The sequence below is a fragment of the Suillus plorans genome (genome assembly GCF_016647745.1).
Source record: "Suillus plorans strain S12 chromosome Unknown HD556scaffold_50, whole genome shotgun sequence".
Classification (NCBI taxonomy): Eukaryota; Fungi; Basidiomycota; class Agaricomycetes; order Boletales; family Suillaceae; genus Suillus; species Suillus plorans.
The window spans coordinates 145,294-167,041 of record NW_024537434.1 but is presented as its reverse complement, the minus strand read 5'-3'; the positions used below and the strand labels follow the sequence as shown (position 1 = coordinate 167,041).

At 50.5% G+C, this 21,748-nt stretch overlaps 4 protein-coding genes across 4 annotated transcripts; all 4 read right to left on the bottom strand.

The window, feature by feature from the left end:
- Positions 1-936: 936 nt before the first annotated feature.
- On the bottom strand, positions 937-4,241 carry HD556DRAFT_1274191 (CHAT domain-containing protein; the record flags this gene model as incomplete). Its single annotated transcript, XM_041299211.1, has 3 exons — positions 4,102-4,241; positions 3,957-4,054; positions 937-3,900 (listed from the first exon to the last, which is right to left on the bottom strand). Exons 1-3 carry the CDS (start codon positions 4,178-4,180, stop codon positions 937-939), a joined length of 3,141 nt encoding a protein of 1,046 aa, XP_041157390.1. The 5' UTR covers positions 4,181-4,241.
- A 1,889-nt stretch (positions 4,242-6,130) lies between these two features.
- HD556DRAFT_1446150 (uncharacterized protein) lies at positions 6,131-10,397 on the bottom strand (the record flags this gene model as incomplete). The annotated part of the gene is made up of 10 exons (XM_041307041.1): positions 6,131-7,776; positions 7,830-7,974; positions 8,027-8,223; positions 8,276-8,444; positions 8,496-8,639; positions 8,690-8,797; positions 8,846-9,001; positions 9,061-9,230; positions 9,286-9,408; positions 9,464-10,397. 10 exons carry the CDS (start codon positions 10,395-10,397, stop codon positions 6,131-6,133), a joined length of 3,792 nt encoding a protein of 1,263 aa, XP_041157389.1.
- Positions 10,398-16,086: 5,689 nt separating this feature from the next.
- Positions 16,087-17,419, bottom strand: HD556DRAFT_1446148 (uncharacterized protein; the record flags this gene model as incomplete). Its single annotated transcript, XM_041307040.1, has 5 exons — positions 16,087-16,734; positions 16,782-16,835; positions 16,890-16,979; positions 17,031-17,324; positions 17,378-17,419. The coding sequence occupies 5 exons, from the start codon at positions 17,417-17,419 to the stop codon at positions 16,087-16,089; spliced, it is 1,128 nt and encodes a 375-aa protein (XP_041157388.1).
- A 202-nt stretch (positions 17,420-17,621) lies between these two features.
- HD556DRAFT_1242411 (uncharacterized protein) lies at positions 17,622-21,242 on the bottom strand (the record flags this gene model as incomplete). Its single annotated transcript, XM_041298276.1, has 16 exons — positions 17,622-17,729; positions 17,781-17,848; positions 17,902-18,004; positions 18,052-18,176; positions 18,201-18,665; positions 18,713-18,836; positions 18,891-18,997; positions 19,055-19,148; positions 19,204-19,529; positions 19,585-19,686; positions 19,734-19,821; positions 19,873-20,010; positions 20,063-20,569; positions 20,623-20,746; positions 20,805-21,039; positions 21,137-21,242. The coding sequence occupies 16 exons, from the start codon at positions 21,240-21,242 to the stop codon at positions 17,622-17,624; spliced, it is 2,820 nt and encodes a 939-aa protein (XP_041157387.1).
- Positions 21,243-21,748: the final 506 nt, after the last annotated feature.

Sequence of the window (21,748 nt, the reverse complement as noted above, 5' to 3'; positions counted from 1 at the left end):
AGCCCTGTTCGCGGGGGGCTTACTCCCGCTTGATCTAACGTATGTAACGTCTACCTTAAAGCGTTGAATGTCGCCTAGCCCGTATGTCACCATCTAGTTTCGTCATCCACGATATACTGCATTGATGCAAAAGACAGATATCGAGCGTTACTGAAAGAGTTATCCCGGACGACATGACAAGGATAACGAGTAGCAGAGCACATGAACACGAGGATTCCCTTTCACATTGGCTTTGGAGGACGTGGCCACTGACTGCGGAGCTCTTTGATTCGTCTATTACAGGAAAAATTCGCTACTTCGTTATAACGTTAACGGGAGGTAGGTTTCAGGATGAGTAGAGGAGGTGCCGAGCACTTCACAAGTATGCGTACGTTTTGGATCATCAGTGCCTACCATAGGAAATGAATATCGAATACTGGCTATATCTTGCCTGAAATCGTCGCGTCGAAGTAGGCCTGAGAATGAATGACACGACACGACACAATACTAAGTGCATGCTTCATGGGAAAATTGGCTCTAATTTTGGAGCTAATGCAAGCAGTACGCATACAGGCCACAAGTCGAAGCAACCAGCCGGGATTTGCTGATGACTTGACTCGGTTTCTAACTGACATTGATTGCATTGGTGTGGTGGTTAGTTGAGGTTCGATGAGGCAGAAGGGATGAAGCTTGAAGGCGCGGGTAGGCTTGACTGGCCTAACTCCCACTACCGTTGTCTAAGTACCTAAGTAACAGACGAAGTTGCAAATGATTCGAGTACACAAGAACTTTGATGAACATTCTAGTCGAAAAAAAAACGGCAGAGTATGCGAAAACAAGATAGCTAGAGTGCAAGAACATGTATCAGTGTCATTTGAAATCGTACGACAGAATGAAAGAGGATCGCAGATCAACAACATGAGAACATATACCAGACGACAGCAATACGACGTAGAACTACACACCAATATGAACAAAAACCATCCTCTGCTCGAGCGGAACTTTCGTCTTCACCGCGTGCGTAGCACAGTTGAGTGCCCAGGCTGCCCTCGTACAGTCCATGACACCACCGTGACCATCCTTCAAATCTCCAAACATATACTTGTAGAAAGCTTCGACTACGTGTTTTGCGACAGCATCGTCGACCTCCCACAGCGTGCCAACGACGCTCTTGAACCCTGAAAACTGAATACCAGCTGCGAGGTGAATCACTTCGTCGGGCGTCTCCTCATCGCCTACAGCGGTATGACAAGCCGATAAGAACGCGAACTCGGCCTGCGGAAGATGTTTCTCCATGATATCGAGCAGCGTCAGATGTTCGTCTCTCATGACGAAATGCGAATCGTAAGGCTGTTTAGGGTCCTGCTTGCCATGACAAGCAAGGTGCACCCAGGTGTTCTGTTGCAAGGCTGAGAGTGCACCTGCTCGTGTGGCTACGTCGCCAGAAATAGTGGTGCGGTTGGCTGTCGCAGGGACGAGCTTATGGACAAGCTCAAGTTCGCTGTCGACAGCCAACAGCGCCTTGCCTTTCCCTGCACCCGGTTGACCCTGTCCGATCGCTACAAAGGACGGAGGCACGCGCTTCTTCATCATCTGTCTAGATCTGATCAAAGCCGAAAGTGTCGGCGTGTAAGAGCAGATGTAGAGATCCTCCAGGCATGGCTCCTTCCCAGAACGATCCGGCTTTGTTTGAAACGGGTGAGCTGCATGGAGAGGAATGGACGTGAAAGCTGCAGTGGGACACAGCCAGATTCGAGAGCGGCGCTGTAGTTTGAGGACGTGCTCGAGTACGTCGACGATGGGCAGCATGATCTGGTCCCATATTATCCGCAAGAGCACTATGAGATCCGTCCTCGACTCCCGTGGGTTCATCTGAGATGAATCTCGTATTGCCCTGGTGAAGCGATCCTTGAGAATATTGAGATCTGCGAGAGCGATGGACGGTAAAGGAACATGATGGGGGTCTCCTGACGTCGGGACGATGATGGCGCTGCAAGAGTATTGACTCGCAATGAGGATGATGACCGGTCCCTGGCGCGCTGCTGCTTGGAGGTCTTCATACGAAGGTGGAAGCAGGAACCGCGAGAACGCTGAAAGATCGCGTATCTCAGCTACCACTGCTTCCCATTGCCTTGTAAGTCTCCTATACTCTGTTGCTGCTCGATCAGCAGCAGCTCTGTCAGTGACGATTGCAGAACTCTGGGCTGCATTGGAAACGAGTTTGCTCAGCTGCAAATAATTGTGCGCCAGTGTGGGATTTGCTGACTCGAGGTCTTCAACTGGAGTTCTGAGTCGAGATGCCAGCGACCATTGCTGGCCACGACCCTGCTCCACAAGTTCAACTGCTTGTCGTAGATTGTCACGACGTATGGCACATGAGGCTGCATCTACAGGCAGTGATCTGGCATAATAGAAGGCGGTGGCAGCTTCGCGTCGTGAAATTGTCGATGATCGCGTGGCCAAGTGACCGTCAAAAAGGTTGAAAAATGTTGTGTAGGCCTCCAGTCCAGATGCATGGTTGTACTCCTCCGCTGCAGCAACCCAGTGCAAAACTACCTCAATACGTTGCGGAAAGCCTTGTGTTGCATGTCCTGATGCTAGTCTGAAGTTCTCTACAGCGAGTGACAAATCAGCAGAGTCGTGTAGAATCCGGTAACGAGATTGATAAGCCATCTGCAGCCACCAGTAGCTGAATGTTCTGTCTGGGTGCAGTGAAGACAGAGCCGCCAATGATTGTTGGCAAAGAGTAATGGCCTCCTCGACATCTTCATTCTTCCGAGTTTGCGCGAAACGAGAGCAGAGCGCCGAGCTCAGATTGAAAAGATTTCTATGGCGCTCTGGATCGTCAAGCTGCCTTAACGGAAGAGATTCGCGATACAAATCAATGGCCTCGTTAAGATCCTCGCTAACATGCGATTTGTTACATCTGGTTTGGAGCGCGAGGGCAAGGTTGTTAAGTGTGGTTTCACGACGTGGATGCCCAGGTGGACGCAACGTCAGTGACTCGCGATAGAGGCTGATAGCTCGGGTGATGTTATCAATGTCGCTGCGTTTGTTGAAACAAGCCGTGAGGGCGAGCCCTAGGTTGTCCAATGAGTAATCACGTAATTTGTGCCCAACGGGGCGCAGGCGCAGCGCCTCTCCGTGCAAAGATATGGCCTCATCGAGGTCATTAGGTTTGCCTTGGTCATTGAAGCGCGACATGAGTGACAAGGCCAAGTTGTTCAGGTAGGTATCACGGTCAGCACGTCCCTCGGGGATCAGAGACACTGCTTCACGACCGAGTTGTATGCTCGTGTCAAGATCATCGATGCTGCCGTGCTGATCAAAGCGTGTTTGAAGTGCTTGTGCAAGCTCGTTGAGGGCTTTGGGACGGAGTCGATGGCCCAGACAGAGCTCGAGGACGACTCTTCGAAGATGGATGCCTTCATCAGATGCGTCTTTTGGAAGATTATGGCATCCGGTGATCACATAATCGACACCATTCCCCGCTGCGATGCTACGAAGGTACGTGCCCTCTGGACAGAGAGGCAGTAGCTCATGATAGAGTTGGGCGGCTTCGCATATGTCTGCAGCAGTACTTGTCTTGGAGTGACGCCAATTCAGCGCTCGGGTGAGATTGTATAGAGATAAGGGATGATCGGGATGGGGCTGCGGACGCAATGCAAGGGCGTCGCGGAAGAGGGAAATGGTGCCATCGATGTCTTCAACATCATTTCGGATGTAGCCCAAGAGGCGGGCGCACGCGAGGTTGGTGAAAGCCGTGGCATGATCTGGATGGCTGACCGGACACTGATCCAGAACCAACTGAAAATGCTCTACAGCGTCGTTCAGGTGAGAGACGTTCTCGCTCGTCACGTATGCGGCCAATTGTGCGTGGCCCGCATCTGTGTCTCGAGCAATCTTGCAGTCTACGAGGGACTACAGTTTGCGTTCTGTCAGCAAAAGTTAATAGAACAGATACCAGCGTCACTCACATCAAACAGTGCGTCGTCCTGATCGTCGCAAGCATGTACAATGGCAGCCTTCAGCTTAAGGGAAGGGTGAACACCGAGGACGGGCGGGAAGAATATATCTACAAGACGTTGGTGTATGTGCATGAATGAGAAGCGAATCACTCACCAAATGGCTCATTCCCATGATCGAGTAGTTCATCCCACGACATCTGAAGTTCGCCGATGACCTCTCCATCACCTAGCATTCGACCAAGCTCAAAGGACGCCCTGATCTCCACTGACAACGCAGGTGAGGAGTCTGATGATCTATGAACCGATGATCAGTTCTCGCATCGCGTCAGAAAGTCTCCATGGACTTTACAGAGTTACAGAATTCCCCCACACTACAGATTCATCAGACGATAAGACACTGGTAGCTGATTTCCAGCGCCTCCTGGAGTCGACATTGATGAATATGTAGATGCCAGCGGGAATGCGCTCGAAAGGAACTCGAATATTCTTTCCGTTGATAACTGTAGATAGAGTGTGAGGATGATAAAACAGATGCGAAGGCAATATGGAAGAACTCGCCTTCAAGTCTGATATATCGACTTTTTGAGCTACTGGGCCTCATGGTGCGATGGAGTATAATGACGAGGATTGAGGACAGGCTGACTATGGACAGAGTCAGTGAGAAGGCAAGACGGGGGTAAGGATATGACATGTGGATTGAGAGGGAGGGCGAGGGTGAGGGTCATGCTACACGTGTATTTATATATTGTCGAGGGCTGTTCGGCACGATATAGATGCTGGTATGATTGCACTAAGCGCTGGGAATGGAGATCACCGACCAGGATTAGCGGATGAATCTAAGGTAGACAATGTCATGAACAGTCTTCAGCGAAAGAGGTCGAGTGAGTCTCAGAGTGATTGGACTTGTATCATACTACTCGTCAGCACACCAAGGCGAGATGTAGAATCGAGTGTATTTTGTATGGCAATGCGAACAATGTTAAAACCACTGAAGACGCCACGCTAACAAGAACCGAATGATTCTATGCGACTTGTCCGATTGAGCTTATAGCGGGTGGGAAGATGATGTTGCCTGAACAGAGGAATGAGAAAAGAATGTCAACTTGAAAGTGAGGATGCAACTGTACATGCTTATTCGGTGAAGGACGATTGATGAATATTAATGTTCAGGAAACTGTGATCGCTGCTGGGTTTACCCAAGTACAGCTGCCGAGAGATATCAAGGGAAGGTGATGGGAATATACTCACAGTGGGACAGATGGGCTGCTCATGCGACGCTACTGCCACCGACATCAACGACACGTTTAAAACACTTACTACGAGGACGTTCCTGAAATGGCCGGTCTTGGTATAAGTCTATGTAGACTTCAAGTCTATGACGGTCTGGGTACAAGTCTTGGTACAGGTGGCGATGCTCTGACGGAGTTTGAAGACGCCGGCACTAAGTACTAAGGCTCCGTGAAAAACTACCCACGGTGTTTTTGACGAGTTTTTAACTCACCTTCGAAGGGTTTTTGACACGCCCAAAAATGCGATTTTCCCAGTCATTTTGACATTTTTTATCTACTATAATGCAAAGGTCCACTGTACAGGCCCTCGCGAAGGCATTGGAACTGCGGTATCCTGTTGTTTAGGCGCCCTGTTTGCCCCCTTCCACCGGCTTCTCTGACAGTAAGTCCAACAATTGAGGAGCATCAAGATGAGCATCCTCGTCACCAGCAAGTACTCTCGTATCACAAGACCTGTACATTGGATCACGTTCGATCTCTGGGTCCTCGTTCTCTTCCAACCACCAAGGAACTTGTGATGCGGCATGCCACTAAGGGGCAGCAACATTAATAAGACTTGATTCATGCATCATATCAGGGACCAGGGTGGGGACTTGTGATAAGTATTAGCAAGAGGCGTGCAATGAATCTCAGGGAACTCTGATGCATTCCGAACTGGTATGCGGTATAAATATTTAAGCAAGATGACGCGTCACCGACCGACGTGTTGACGTGTTGTTTGGTTGCTTACATAATTTTAACTCTTCATGGTCATTGTACCTTCTTGGCACATTCAACTCACCTCAAGTTGAAACTATCGGTAGTCCAATACACGTGCATGTAGTATGATTATACGAAGTACCGATGGACTTTATAAATCGTTCAGATCCCTAATCTTTGTGGAACAACATACATCTACAGTATTTCTATCGTCCTGACGTTCATCAGGTCTCGATCAGAAGCCACATCCGCGACCTGTGCAATGATATCACGATCTGACGCGACCCTCTTGTATTCTCCGCCGTGCTGCCGCGCTAGCAAAAATGCGCCAAAAGGCTGGCCAAGGCGAACAAGTAACCGAAATGCTCGCAATTCTAAATCGTCCACCTCTTGTTTTACAAGAGAATGGCCAGGTGAGTTGTCTGACGGAGAAGAAGGCGGCGTCAAATATTCCCCTTCGCTTTCTGTATCGTCTTGCAAATCTGTAAAGTCTGGTAGTTCGAGGAGAGACCGATCCCAGGGACGGACAAGCACGAAGGTTTGCTGAGTGGGCTTTGTTTGTGAGAACTGAACAATCGGCTCTTTAGTGGTGATCAGCAGGTCATGGAGCCCATCTGCCTTGACTTCATATCGAGTCTCCTGGGATGAACCGTAGCTCAGATTGACTTCTGTAACACGAAATGCCATGCAAGGCAGGTGTAGTCTGCAGTTCGCGAAACGAGCAGCGCTCGTGTTATCAAGCCGTTCATAAAGTCCAGAAGCCAAATCCACAGCCACGGGATTTTTTCGCAGCGAAGAGATAGTTGTCTGAATCTGATCTTCGGACAAAGATGGAAGGGTGCATGGAGGAGTAGCGTAAGAGGTAATATGGGCTGGAAGACAGCTATTGAACTCAGAAGGTTGTCCGATCCAGTTTAGGACAGTGATGTCGCCCGACCGAGCCACAATCTCCTGCAGGAGTCGCCCAAGCGCGTTCTGCTTCTTCTCGCCGTAAATTACAGGTAGGTGGACACCGAAGATGCCAAACAATGAGTACGCGATGTCTTCTTGCAATGTAGTGATGCGAGATGAGGCCCATTGAAGTCTCTGTCGGGCATCGCTCATCCCCGGACGGAAAGTTACCAGGGCCCGTGCATCTATGCCCATCGCATCCTCCAACTCCTTCATGATTGCAGGGGACTCTTTGTGGTTAGGAGAACGATCGTCAAGATATAATGACCAATCTTTCTGATAAAAGATGACAACTTTCGGAGCGACGAATTCTTGAAAGGTCCATCCTCGCTTGTTCCAAACACTCCTTGCCAGTGCACCGCGCTGGGATAAAGGAGGGACATCACATAAGTAGACGATGGTGAGCGCTGAATGGCGGTACCAGACGAACATGGAGTTGACCGATTCTTGAAGCTCGGTATTGCTCTTCTTGTCAATACAGCAGGTGTCCATCCATGCCCAGCGATACCCAGCGTCACGAGCGACTTTGCAGAATGACTGTAACTTCGCGATACCGCCAAGTCCATTCAACTCGCGCAAATCTTTGTTCTGAATGTCGTCCAGCAGTACCTCCGCCTCTTCCCACCTATGTGATAGCAGGACGCAGCGGAAGTACGTCGCCACTACGTCTTTGATGCGCTCCATTCGGAGGTTTGAATCCTTTGTTGCAAATGAGACAAGATCGTTGTATTCTGGACTCATTTTGAAAGAGTTTATCTGTGCTGCTCGGTCACACAAAAGACCCGTAGAGGTGTTGAGGAGACGAAGGGGGGCATTTTCGAGTTCAATCCAAACCGCGCTTCGAATAGCGTCTTCTGCTTCGGATGGACAGACATACTGCTGACGTAGATCTGCAGAATGAATTAGGCATTTCAAGATCATAACGCAACGTTCCATGGCTTACTTCGTATCTGCGCTTCGGGAGCATCGTCCAACTTAGACAACATGATTGTGAATGCCTCGATGGCTTCGTCATAACGTTGCGCGCCACACAGCGCCGTATGTGCCAACTGGTGTCCAACGTGAGACGAAGGATTGAGTTTGGTGACCTATGCATTGTCAAAGTCAACACGGACTACGAAAACATAGTTGCCATCGCACCTTTTGCGCGTCGAGAAGCGCACCCTCCCATAGCATTTTCTCCGACCTCGCCTTGCTGCGATTTGCAAAGACGACATCGGATGCAGAATCCAGGTCGATCGCCGCCGAGTATAGGTCAATAGCCCCGTCGTACTTGCCTGCAGCGAGGGCAGCATCTCCGCCAGTAATACAGAGCGCGCTGCATTCTTCCGTGAAAACTGAGTGAAATACGGATGAGGATTGTAGCCTGCGCAACATTACAAACTCCACACTTGCCATCGGACCAGTCAAGGTAGTGGGCCTTGGTATTTTCGTCACTGGAAGCCATCATGTATCGGTATGATTTCACGGCATCTTGAAGTTTACCTGCCCGAAGGAGTGCATAACAATTTTTCTGGTGTGCAGTGCGCCACAACGATTTGAGATCCCAGCCGAAGAGCTGCACAAGGGATTTGGTTATGAAAAGTGTTTTGGACGTGTATCAACATACCACCACCAAATCCTCGTAAATGTCATGAATGTCCGATTCCGATGATAAAGCGTCGGAGTTGAGAGCAGCAGTGAAATGGTCAGCGGCTTCGTCATGGCGTGCATCATCCAAGGCTTTGAGCCCAAGTTGAACACATAGATATGCCTGATGCGCAAGTTAGTGTCGATGACGCAGCGTGACTGCATGATACTGACTTCCACGATATGACATGCGCGAGTATCGGCATTCGGACAACCAAAAACAAGTTCTTTAAGGAGTAGGTTTGCCTCATCATATTGATCTGCATTGAAGAAGGCGATGACCTGAAATACGCGATGAAGCGGACAGTATGTGAGGCAAATGTAACATACTTTGATCAAAAGCAGGAAATGAATGGTTTGTGGATTTTGATCCGTGTAAATTGATGCAACATCAAATGCTGCCCTCGCGTTCCGGACATGGCCTTGTCCGCAGAGGGCGATGGCCTTGGAGATATAGCCTGTCAATGAGGGCTTAATGCTGATAGACTTTGTCACCGTCAAATTAGCCGTTTGTAAGGAGACCATGATCAGCGCGTATAACTCACCTTGATCGCATCACGAAAGGCGTGGTCCCAGTTGTGTCTTCGGGCCATAACAAACGAGCGATGGGCGTAGGAAGAATGGTTGCTCGGATCGGTGTTGATATCTTGGGTGAGTAATTCTTCGGCAGTAAATAAATCTCCATTTATGCATGCAATGCGGGCAGTTGTGACGGCTAGGATCTGCACGAAATATGCTCAATTTGTGATATATGGGTCAAGGATGGAAACATGCCTTTGAGCGATGGGCGTAGGAAGCATGGTAGTTCGGATCGGTGTTGATATCTTGCGTGAATAGTTCTTCAGAGGTAGACAAGTCCTCATGCATGCATGCCTCGCGGGCTGTTGTGATGCCTGGGATCTGCACGAAACATGCTCGAATCGTGGTATACGAGTCAAGGACGAAAACATGCCTTTGAACTAATATCCTGGGGTAGTGCCCACTCCGAGACCACCCCATCCTCACCTCCGCCGAGGATGTAATTGCCATTCACGGAGAAAGTGACACAATTAACGATGGATGAGTACTTGAAGATGGCAATGGTTCGTCGGTCTGAGAGCTGCCAGAGACGAACATCGTTGTCATAAGATGATGATACGACGAGTGTGCCAGTAGGATTAACGGCGATAGAACGGATGTAGCGAGTGTGACCAGTCCAAGGATCACCGACTTGTTTCCAGGTTGTTGTATCCCACTCGCGTATGGTAGGATCGAGATTATCGCCGCCTGTGAGAATGCGTGCGCCATTGGGCGTCCACGTGAGGAACAAGTTCCATGATGTGTGGGCCTTGAAGAATGCGACGTGTCCCGGCGTCGTGTCTGGATTGTAAATTTCGATATTGTCGTTGGTTGCGACGGCAAGACGTTTTCCAGACGGTGAATACTGTATGCAGTTGACCGTTCTACCACACATTATTGGATCTCCCTGTTGCTCCCAGGTTTTGGTGTTCCATAGCTTCGTCGTGTTGTCCCATGAACAACTTATGGCCAGCACTGTTCTGTCAGGAGAAAAATCCAGCGAGTTGATCCAATTGGAGTGGACTTCAATGGGTTGGGTGAGTGCTTCGCCAGTTGCTCCGTGCCAGACGATGAGCACTGAGTCTGTATCACCGCTCGCTATCAATTGCCCATCTCGCGATACTGCTAAGCTCAACACCCGACCGCAATGCCCTTCCATCTTCTTCAACAAGATACCTGTCTTCAGGTCCCACAGACGAAGCGTCTTGTCATGCGAGCCTGTAACCATGCGTTTTTTGTTGGGGAACACTGTGACTACATTTACTTGATTTTCATGGCCTTTGAACTCTCGCAGGGGTGTAGTGATTGGAATGAGCTCCGACATTTTACTGGAGGTTGATGGTGCTAAGCACGGTCGAGGTGGAATTTAATTCCAATTCATGTTCTTTGAGAGCAGGGATCACTTAAACTGTCACACCTACGGTGCTGCGGCGTCACGCCTAGGCTAGTACCTAGTACCACCTCGTCTGCGTCAAACCTGTTGGACTACGAAGCCGAGACGTCCGAGACGAGAGAAGCCGAAGGATCCGAGATAAGGATGTCCGGGAGGTGATAGGTACGAGCTCAAGCCAAAATGGACATAGGCGAGCGGTGGAGTGACATCGGCTCGCATCCTAGATTATTTTCAGTCTCTCATTCATATATTCAAGTTCCTGACACACTTACTATAAGACCAGTACCAGTAGCGCAGGTGCATCTCAGTTTCGTTCAAGACACTGAGATGTACGTTCTAAAAGTCACCTAGAGTTGTTAACACGTCTAACGTTAGCTGTAGCTTTCTCGTTCTAGGTAGACGCACCGTTTGTAATAGAGTTTCGTTCAAGACACTGAGATCTTTCTCGTTCTAGACTCCTCGTTAATCTCGCGCTCGTTATAAACGCCTTTAGGTTATGAGCCCTGCCACCATCATGGAATCTACGCTCCCCGCTACCAACTCCAGCCTGTTCAATATCCCGAAGCTCGCAGAAGACGGCTCGAACTGGATTACTTACAAAGAACGAACACTAACGGCTATTGGAGCGCGAGGTTTGATGCGATATACCGATGGTCGAGTCTGCGAGCCTATTCCTTTCGTCGTCGATCCGAAAACCAAGGCTGTTAAAAAGCCTGACGGGTCAACGCCATCGCAGACTGAAATAGACGAGCTCGATAACAAGATCGACGAGTATCACCAAAAAAACTCACTCGTGAAGCAGCAGATATTTAGCACGATCACCGATCGGCTACTACTGCGTGTCCAGAAGCTTGGGGACGCCTCCGAGATCTGGGACGAGATTTGTCAGATTCACGAGGGTAAGACTGAACTCGTGCAAATTGACTTACGGCGTCGGTTGCAAGAGACACGCTGTGATGAAGGAGGGGACGTTAAGGCCCACTTCGCAGAGCTCATGAGGCTCCGCGAGTCCTTGGCCGGAATGGGCGCAGGTATCGTCGACAACGACTTCCACGCCATCATCTTGGGCTCGCTCCCAGAATCCTACCGACCACTCCTATCCTCCATCAGCGCAGCGGCTAGGATAACCAAAACTCTGATCACCTCCTACGAGCTAATCAGCATCGTGACCGAAGAGTATGAGCATCGCCTACTCACCGAATGTCGTCCCACCAAAAAGGGAGCCTCTGGCTCCGCCCTCTCCGCGAGAGAAACAAAAGGGAAAGGTAGAGCGTCAGCAGGCGCCGCCAAAGCCAATCCGGACGTCACCTGTTTTAACTGTGACCGGAAAGGCCACTACAAGACCGACTGTTGGCGTCCGGGTGGTGGGAAGGAGGGACAAGGTCCCAACCAACAGAAGAGGAGAGGTGAGAAGGCGCCGAAGCAGGCAGCCAACTCAGCCACCCAGTCTGAGGCGCAGGACGACCAATATGCTTTCGTAACGTCAGATTTAGCGAACGTAGCAGGGCAGTTGGACGTACCAGTGGAGAAGAGAGGAGCCATCGTAGATTCGGGCGCCACATCTCATTTCTGCCCAGACCGGGCCAAATTCACGAATTTCGTCACCATTCCACCCCAAGACGTGCACACGGCTGACGGCTCGACTCTAAGTGCCATAGGCCGAGGTGATGTTCAGATAGAGCTGCCAATGGGTCAGAAGCGCACGACTGTGACGCTGAAAAATGCGCTATACGCACCTAGGATGGCATTCACCCTTATCTCCACGAACAGGATAACGGCGGCTGGCCTAGCAGTCCTCTTCGAGGGACGCATGTGCCGGATCCTCTCCAAAGGGCCGAAGCGACATGTTATCGCCGAGATTCCGCAGCTGGAGGGACTCTACAGCGTCGTTGCGCGTCGTCAGACGCATCATGCCAATGTAGCAAGGCAAAAACTCACCGTAGGGAGCCTGCACCGTGTCCTAGGACACACCTCCCAAGCAGCAGCCATGGACGCCGTGAAGAAGAGCCTCGTCACTGGTATAGAGCTGGACCTCGCATCCAAGCCCGAGTTTTGCGATGTCTGTGTGAAGGCGAAGTCAACGCAGAAACCCTACCCAGATGAGTCCAGTACGCGCGCACTTACCTATGGAGACTTAGTGCACACGGACCTGTGGGGACCTGCGCAGACGACCAGTCTAAACGGGAGCCTCTACTACATCAGCTTCACCGACGACTACAGCAGGCAGACGAAGGTTCAGTTCTTGAAACTGAAGAGCGAAGCACTTACCGCCTTCAAGGCTTATGAAGCGTGGCTGGCGCGTCAGACGCCGGCCGTCACGCTTCGTAAAGTCCGTTCGGACAGAGGGGGAGAATATCTTAGTGCCGAATTCGACCTGTACCTCCGTCAGCAAGGCATTGAACGTCAGTTGACAGTCCACGACTCACCGCAGCAGAATGGCGTAGCCGAACGTCTGAACCGGACGTTGGTGGAGCACGCGAGGGCGATGTTGATAGGACGGGACCTACCAAAGTATCTGTGGGCAGAAGCCATCAACTACGCAGCATGGCTAAAGAACCGCTTACCTTCAAGGTCCATCCCCGGCACCACGTCCTACGAGCTGGTGCGAAAGTGCAAGCCGGATTTGTCGCGCGCCCATGAGTTTGGGGCGAAGGTCTATGTGCACGTGCTGGAGGGTGGGAAGCTCGAGCCGAAGGCTGTAGAGGCCGTATTTGTGGGTGTAGACGCTGAAAGCAAGGGTTATAGGGTGTACTGGCCGGGGAAACGCCGTGTATCGGTGGAGAGGAACCTCACCTTTGCACCGGCAGAGATCCTGGTGGATGCACTGGACGAGGGGGAGCCTACCGCTGTTAACGAACATAACAGCGGCAACAGTAATAATAATAACTTACCTCATAGCGTCCAGCCCATCACCACTACCTTGCAGCAGCAACCTCAACCATCTACCGCCCAGCAACCTCAACCATCTACCGAGCAGCAACCTCAGCCATCTACTCCTCCAAGGACGACGAGGGCCAGACCTCCTCCAGGCTACTATGCGAGCCTGAACGAAGGCAGCAATGCAGCGGCCATAGCGATGGAGAACCTGTTGGAAGCGTCAGAGGTAGATTTAGTGGACGAAGAGACTCACCTTCAACTTGCCTTGGCAGTTGCCCAACCAGAGCCCACCTTGCAGCAGGCGTTAAACGGACCGGATGGAGTAGAGTGGCAAGAAGCTGTTGATTACGAGATTAGTCAACTTGAGAAGTTGGGGACGTGGGAAGTAGTAGACTTACCTCGTGGCGCTAACCTCATCCCCTGCCATTTCGTTTTGGCCACGAAACGTGGACCCGACGGCGAAAAACTCAAACTGCGGGCACGACTCGTTGCCAATGGCCAGAGGCAGCAATTCGGCGTCGACTACTTCGACACGTTCGCGCCGACAGCCAACATGAGCACCATACGCACCGTGCTGACAATGGCGGCTCAGAACGACTGGGAGATCCACCAGGTCGATATAAAAAGTGCGTACCTGTATGCCAGTATCCAGGAGGAGATTTACATGCGCGCGCCACCCGGCTATCTCACGGAGAGTCAGCGAGGAAAGGTGTTGCGGCTGCGAAGGAGCTTACCTGGTTTAAAGCAGGCCGGTTTTGAGTGGGCTGAGGAGTTAGCGGGAGTCTTTGCGAAGATAGGATTCACCCGGTCCAAGGTGGACCAGGCAGTGTACTACAGGCGGGCACCGGGAGAACACGTCGTCATCACCGTTTCCGTGGACGACATGGCCGTCACCGCCAACAGCACCTCCCACATCACCCGTTTCAAGTCCCACCTCCGCGAATTCTTCGAAATCACGGACCTAGGCGAGCTAAGCTGGTTGTTAGGCCTAAAGGTAACACGAGACCGTGGTGCACGTACCTTGACCCTCTCCCAAAAAGCCTATGTCGACACGATCGTCGAACGCTTCTACATGGGAGACGCTAAGAGTGCGCAGACGCCGATGGAGCCAACACTTACCTTGTCCGTTGAGCAGGGACCTGCCACAGTGCAGGAGATCCAGGCCATGCGCGACGTGCCGTATCAGCGAGCCATCGGCTCGCTGATGTACACAGCCACTAGCACCAGGCCTGATATAGCATTCCCCGTCGCGACGCTGTCGCAATTCATGCGCAATCCTGGTAGGCCCCACTGGGAGGCCACCAAAAGGGCGCTACGTTACCTCAAGAGAACGGGAGACTACGAGCTGACACTCGGTTCGACGGACGGCGGCCTTGAAGCCTTCGTGGATGCAGACTGGGCGTCCCAACCCCACCGACACTCGATGTCCGGGTATGTCGTTCTATTAAACGGAGGGCCAGTGGCATGGAGTGCCCGTAAGCAACCACTGATCGCGCTATCCACGGCAGAGGCTGAGTATATCGCCCTGACCAGTGTGATACGCGAATTACTTTACCTTCAGTTGCTCATCGAAGAGCTCTACGACCCCGTCCCACATCCCATTCCCGTGTTCTGTGACAATCAAGCTGCGATAGCATTAGCATCCAATGGAAAGTTCCAGTCACGCACCAAGCACATCGACCTTCGATACCACTTCGTCCGCTCACACGTCAAGAACGGCACCTTCAAGTTATTCTACTGCCCCTCCGAGGACAACATCGCTGACGCCTTTACGAAGGCGCTCCCACGACCGCGACTCCAGAAGTTGAGGATGCTGATGAGCGTGGCTTGCGCTCGAGGGGGAGTGTTGGACTACGAAGCCGAGACGTCCGAGACGAGAGAAGCCGAAGGATCCGAGATAAGGATGTCCGGGAGGTGATAGGTACGAGCTCAAGCCAAAATGGACATAGGCGAGCGGTGGAGTGACATCGGCTCGCATCCTAGATTATTTTCAGTCTCTCATTCATATATTCAAGTTCCTGACACACTTACTATAAGACCAGTACCAGTAGCGCAGGTGCATCTCAGTTTCGTTCAAGACACTGAGATGTACGTTCTAAAAGTCACCTAGAGTTGTTAACACGTCTAACGTTAGCTGTAGCTTTCTCGTTCTAGGTAGACGCACCGTTTGTAATAGAGTTTCGTTCAAGACACTGAGATCTTTCTCGTTCTAGACTCCTCGTTAATCTCGCGCTCGTTATAAACGCCTTTAAAACCCCACCTGCCAGCGCGCCAGTACTTCAACTGTTCGTGTAACTTAGGTACATTTTCAATCTATCATAATAACTGATGTTCTAACAGCGTCTAGTCGAGCTCCGTGATCGCGCGATTGCCACTTATCATTACCCCTTTCCACGTGTCATGAAGTTGTTGACCAGAACTAGCTGCCTGCATCAGTATTATCGTGTGAGCACGCTGAATACTGAGTTCCCGTAATCAGTACATATAATATCGCTGTTCTTGCGATGTAACGGGCAGTCCTGACATATTACGGCTGCCGGCTGGTACCACACTATGCCAAAACGAAACACCGTCTTGAGTTCAATATTGCGACCCCAATCGATGATCATTCGCTGTTATGCATTATAAAACATGAAGTGTGTAGGGAAGAACTTGAACATGGCTGATCATCGTCCCTGCAGGTCTTCGTACAATTGTACTGTGCAATCATATTCTGATCTTCCTTGCATGAGCACTCATGACATCAGTCCTCTCTCAACTGCGCAATCCTCGGCTCTCCTTCACAACCTTTAATGAGAACCGTCTTGTTCTCAAACGCCGTGCCCTTCGCCAACAAGTACAAGCTTTGTTGATCATCCCAACCCAGCGGGACGCTCGAGTCGACCTGGAAGCCAGTCCAAACATACAAGAACCTGGACATGAGCCCACAAGCCACTGGAACACCAACAGCAGCCTTGTACCACATGAGTGCAACAACGAGCGCCAGGAAGATCATGGCATGGTGGAATGCACAGTCGGCCCAGTGCGCAAAGCGGCGAACACCTTGTAGGGATTTGAGATAGCCTGGGCGGAATACCACAAGCTCGAGCTCCTGAGGGAATAGAAGAAGCGCCCCGCCTACTGTTGCGCACCAGGGAACAAACAGCACCCCGCGGAGAATACTGGTGAGAATGCGCTGGGACGATTCGCGCTCTTCATGAGAGGAGTCAGCGAGAGGGACTTGCGCGGCCACAGGTGGCGACGAGGGCATAGCGGCCTGTAGTTCCTCGACGAATCCAGGAAGACTGAAACTAAGGTTGCGTGATCTACGGGATGGCTTGTTAATGCTTGACGACGGCAGCCCCGAGATGGATGCAATCCTTCTTTCTGCCTTATGTCCAATAGTATTGGCCTGAGGACGTCAGCGAGGTTCGATAACAATGAATAACTGGAACGCACCTTTTGCATAGGCAAATCGTGTACGGAGAAGTATCGGTTTGGAAGGCTGTAGAACTGTCCACGAGAACTTCATTAGTGCTGCGTGCATGCCACTCCTAATGTACTGACCTCTTCTGGTCTGGTTTTGATCGAGATCCTCCTACCAAACCTTTCTCGCAATGGACTAGCAATGAAAACCGGCTCTTCTTCGTCCGACCTCTGAAACAATTGGTTAGCTTAGCGTGATAAACAAAGACGAGACCGACTTACCCTTTTCTTAAAGACCGTAAATGCCCTACTCACCGTCTTCACAGCAGCAGACAACGTGCGCTGCCGGGAATGGAGTGCAGTTGCGGCCTTCTTCATAACGAGACTGCCTCTCAAGACCGGACGGAGCTTCGTCTCGCTCTCTGAGGTAGAAATATGCCGTACGTCAAGTTGGAATACCTTATCCTCGTCATCTTCAGGAGTGGTCTGTCCTGACGAGGATGGGGAGGAATATTTGTCAAAGTCCGATGAGCCCGAACTTTTATCTGAGGATACACTGCTATATGATGAGCCGCGCTGGAGGGTTGTCAGTGTCGACGCTCATAAGTAGACACAAACAGGAAGCTCACTAGCACAATCAGCGATGAAGTCGTAGGTTTCGCGTTTGACATGGTTGCATGGAGTAAGAAGCTAACAGAGAGAAAAACGAAAAGAAATAGTCGGCCTGGGAGGGAACAATTCTGAACTCGCCTGACATCGTCATCAGGAAACAACTGATGGTAGTGTCCCCGGATGATGGTCTCAGATGAAATCAATAAAGGTGTGACACATCATAGAGGATATGAATTAGAAGTTGTTAGAAGTTGTAATTCGTCAAATAGATAACCATCGTCTGTACAGTCCATCTGCCAATGGTACGGCACCAGTAGTCACGTAGATGAGAGAAAGGTTATACGCGGCCTCTTTTGCGACGGATGCATACTGTCCTAAACGTCAGCCACCATAATCAAACGTGGCGGACGCGCCACTTACCTCGTTTCCCCGCTTTTCAGCAATCTCAAGAACACGCTCATAATGCGAGACAGCGTGCGTGTGAAGACCTTGACAGAGATTATAAGATAAAAGGTGTCAAATGAGAAGGTAAATCTCGTACCAAGCTGATGAAATGCCCGACCGAAATTGTATTCCACCTCTTCAAGCATCTCATCACCGGACGATTTCCGGAGTGTTCGATACTGAGACAAGAAGGCCATCCCCTGTCAAAAGTGAGCTACGGAGTCGATGAAGAGCACAAAAGTCTTACTTGTGCTATCGTGTGGTGTCTATTGTCAGACTGTCGCTGCAAAGCTCGACCAAGAGAAGCGATGGCAAGAGATAGGCAGACAACGGGATCTTCAGGGCAATAATCGTATGCATGCAACAGATAGACTGCAAAGAACGATTATTAGGAACTCCTGGAAAGGGATACTAACTTGCATATGGCGCTCTGGTAGCTTTTGGCAGCGAGAGACATCTGACCATAAAGAGTGACGATAATTGGATTATGCTTCGTAGGCATTCGGATCGCTGTTTTTTCTGTCGTGTTGTTCTCCGCTGGACCAGGGATCTCCGCTTCATCATCCCCTTCTTCCTCGGCTTTAGATGGCTCTTCCTTGCCCGACGACGACAGATTATACTTGCGCCCGATAGCATTCCATTTCATGAGCTCTGGAGTTTTGACCGCAGCATCGTGAAGTCGGAGTTCACGAAGTGTATGCTTTTGCAACGTGGAAGAAACGAACGGATCAGTAGGGTGATGTCCGCTAGCTAACGAAACCAGCAGAAGACGAAAAGCTTCGTTGTTGAACTGGTGGGTGTTGATCATTTTACGACACTGTTCTACCGCGATAGAGAACTTGCTAGCATGGACGGCGCACGCTGCAAGACGTGTTACAATATCTAATCGAGAGAAATAAGACACTCACTGATGATCGTTATTCGAATCGTGTCCTGTGAATTGGAATCTCGATAGGCGTTCGATAAAAGGATATGGCGCAGGACTTCTTCACCCTGATCGTAGTCTCCCCGTTTGGTAAGAACAAAGGTATACTGTGAAGTCAAAACGATTAAAGAGTTAGACGGATATCAGCTGCGAAAACTGACTTGCATGAAAATCCTCAGCCAGTTTGAAAATGTAACGCCGCGGAACGAATCAACCTTATCGGATGCTTGGCCATCATCTTTGGCTTTACGGGTATGCCTGTCGCGTTCTGCAGGTGTGTGAGCTCAACATAATGTATAGTCAATGAATGTCTGCCATCACCGACCATTGAGCTCGAGCCGTGACACCATCCTATCCTCTTCTGTATCGTCCCTTCGTTGTATTCTTCTCTTTGGGAACATGCCCTTAAAGTCGTAGTCCTAACAGAATCAATCAGTCACTTCCGCACAGGCGCATGAATACCCATCCAATCACCCTAGTCGTCACAAACAAATTCCTCGTCTCCCTAAACATCTCCACGAGTTTCTCAGCCTCCATCATCCACTCCCTCTCCGCCTCTGCATCTCCATGCCGCATACGTGGCCACAGATCCTCGACGCGGGAATACCCTAAGCTCACCTCTCGCTCACGTTGCTCTTCGAGCGCTTTGAGCTCGGCCAATGTGAGTCTGCTTTTACCGGGAGCTGGAATTTTAGCTTTAGTGCGTTTCTCTTCGAAGAGAGAGGCGCCTTGAGGTTGAGTGGTACTGGGTGTGGGAGTGGCTTCAGGCTGGTGGGCGCGTCGTTTGCGGGAGTCGATGACTATGAAAGGATAGATATTTGATTCTTCAGCTTGAATGGTAAGAGACACGCTAACCTTGGTAAACGAGTTCCAGGGCCTTCCGGGGTTCGTCCATGATTTCGTAGAGCTCGGCAAGTTTCATCTTCGCGTCATTATTGGTCTGATCTGCATCAATAACTAACGGGAGATTAGACTTTAACATGACTTGTTGAGGGGTATCTCACCTTGCTTATAGACCTCCGCAGCCTCTTGCAGGTCACCAAGCATCCTACGACATACAGCCACCTGAAGCAGTACGTACAAGCTACTGGTCTTCACAGAATATCAGTAGGGAAAGCGATATGAGGAGGAAAGGAAATGTACTGCAGGTTCTGAGCCAAGAATTTCATATATCGGCCTGGCGTCAGCATACATCTCACGCTCAAAATACGAGTCAGCGATCTCTCCAAAAAGAGCAGCGTAATCGAGAACATCTTGTGCGAGAACAATAGACGCGTGCATCTATGTGACTCGTCACACACCCATAAGTTTTGACTGTATGACAAACACGCACCTTGCCCTCCTCGACATCTCCGAGCTTGATTCGCGCGATAGCGAGTCGGTGTCGGGCGTTGATGTCAAGAGGATAGTGACCAGGCTGAATGTCGCCGCTTCGCTCTGTATTCATATTGCCTCGATCTTCGGGAGGTAAATCGTATTCTCGATCGTCTGCACACCCATCCCAGAAGCGTTGGCCTGCGCGGCCTTGCAGCCATCTACAGCCTTTCCTTACGATTTGGATTGCATTGTCACTTTCTGCCATCGTGTTATACAGATCGGCAAGAACTAAAATGTCGATGAAGCCAAATGTTTGGTTTGGTAACGGTTGTTCCATCAGGGAGGGGTCAATGGGTTGTACAGGACCCAGGGGCTGAACGGTCTGATAGTGTTCCAAGGCAGTCTGGTAAAGAGAGGCACAGAGGGGAAGATCTGATACTTCAATGAGTATTGGTCGAAGCTCTGCCAGAACTGTCATATCGTGGGGGAACCGTTTCAAAATTGCAAGAAGAGAGTGTCGAGCCTACATCAGGTTGACATATTGAAGACGCGTGGATAAAAAACAATGGAACGTACGGCGCGAAGGTCATTTATCTCCTTTGCCAAGGAAGCACGGTCCCAAAGTGCATCGACATTTGTCGGATCAAGACTATATACCTTGCTGTAGCAATATATGGCTTGTTGGTTGTAGCCCAAATCTCTGGGGAAACGTGCCGTCGGTCAAGGTTCCCTTCGATGAAAGCCGATCACGACCTCACCTTGATTGTGCAGCTAGTCTCTCCCATTCATCTGCATCATGTCGAAGATGCGCCGCCATGATGCGCAGTTGCAGCGCCTTCTTCGGTTCATTGGAATCTTCATAGCATTGAGCGATGACGGACCACGCAGACGCCGCTCGAGGCTCGATGCGGATGACTTCCTGCATCATCCGTATTGCTTCCGGAATGTTTCCATCGACATACGCTTGGTTTCCTTCACCTATGAGGGCGCGTACTTGATGGGAGAGCACGGGTCCTAGGTGACGACCACGCTGAAAACACGATGCGAAGCAGTAGTTGCGAGCGTGCCCAAAAGGGCCATCACAGACCACGCACCTTCTTGCCCTTTTTCTTCCCTATCCCGGATGCTTCGCGAAGGTCGTCACGAAACTCCGCGTCTTGCTGAGCGATATTGAAGTCCCATTCTCGATGGAGCATCGCTGTATTTGAGACATCGTCCGTCATGCGAATGTTGCTTACTAGTCGGCTGTACCTGATATTCAGATACATAAAATTGTCTCAAGGGAGATGGATGCACTTGAAATCGGTATCAATCTCTGCCTGAACACCCTGGGGCAATTCAATATCCTCAACTTCCGATTCCTCTTCTTCATCATCAGATTCGGAGTCGGTGTATTCTGACTCTGAGTCCACCAGACTCCCGTCGTCTATTGTGAGATCAAGTAAAGTCAAACTCCATGATTTCAAAACTCACAAAAGTCATCCTCTTCATCCATGCTCATCATTGCGTTTTACTCGGAGCAATCAATTCCCCTTAATATGTGATGTGGCGTGCGTGACTCCCGGTCACAAACTAGTTTACCGGGTGGCCCGGTGTAAGCCGTGCAGCACTTGGACTTCCACACTCAACTGACCAAGAGCTTCCACGTCGATTTTGCTCCCTCTCAAACCGCGAATTCCTTCTCAGAGGCCAAAACCGGCAC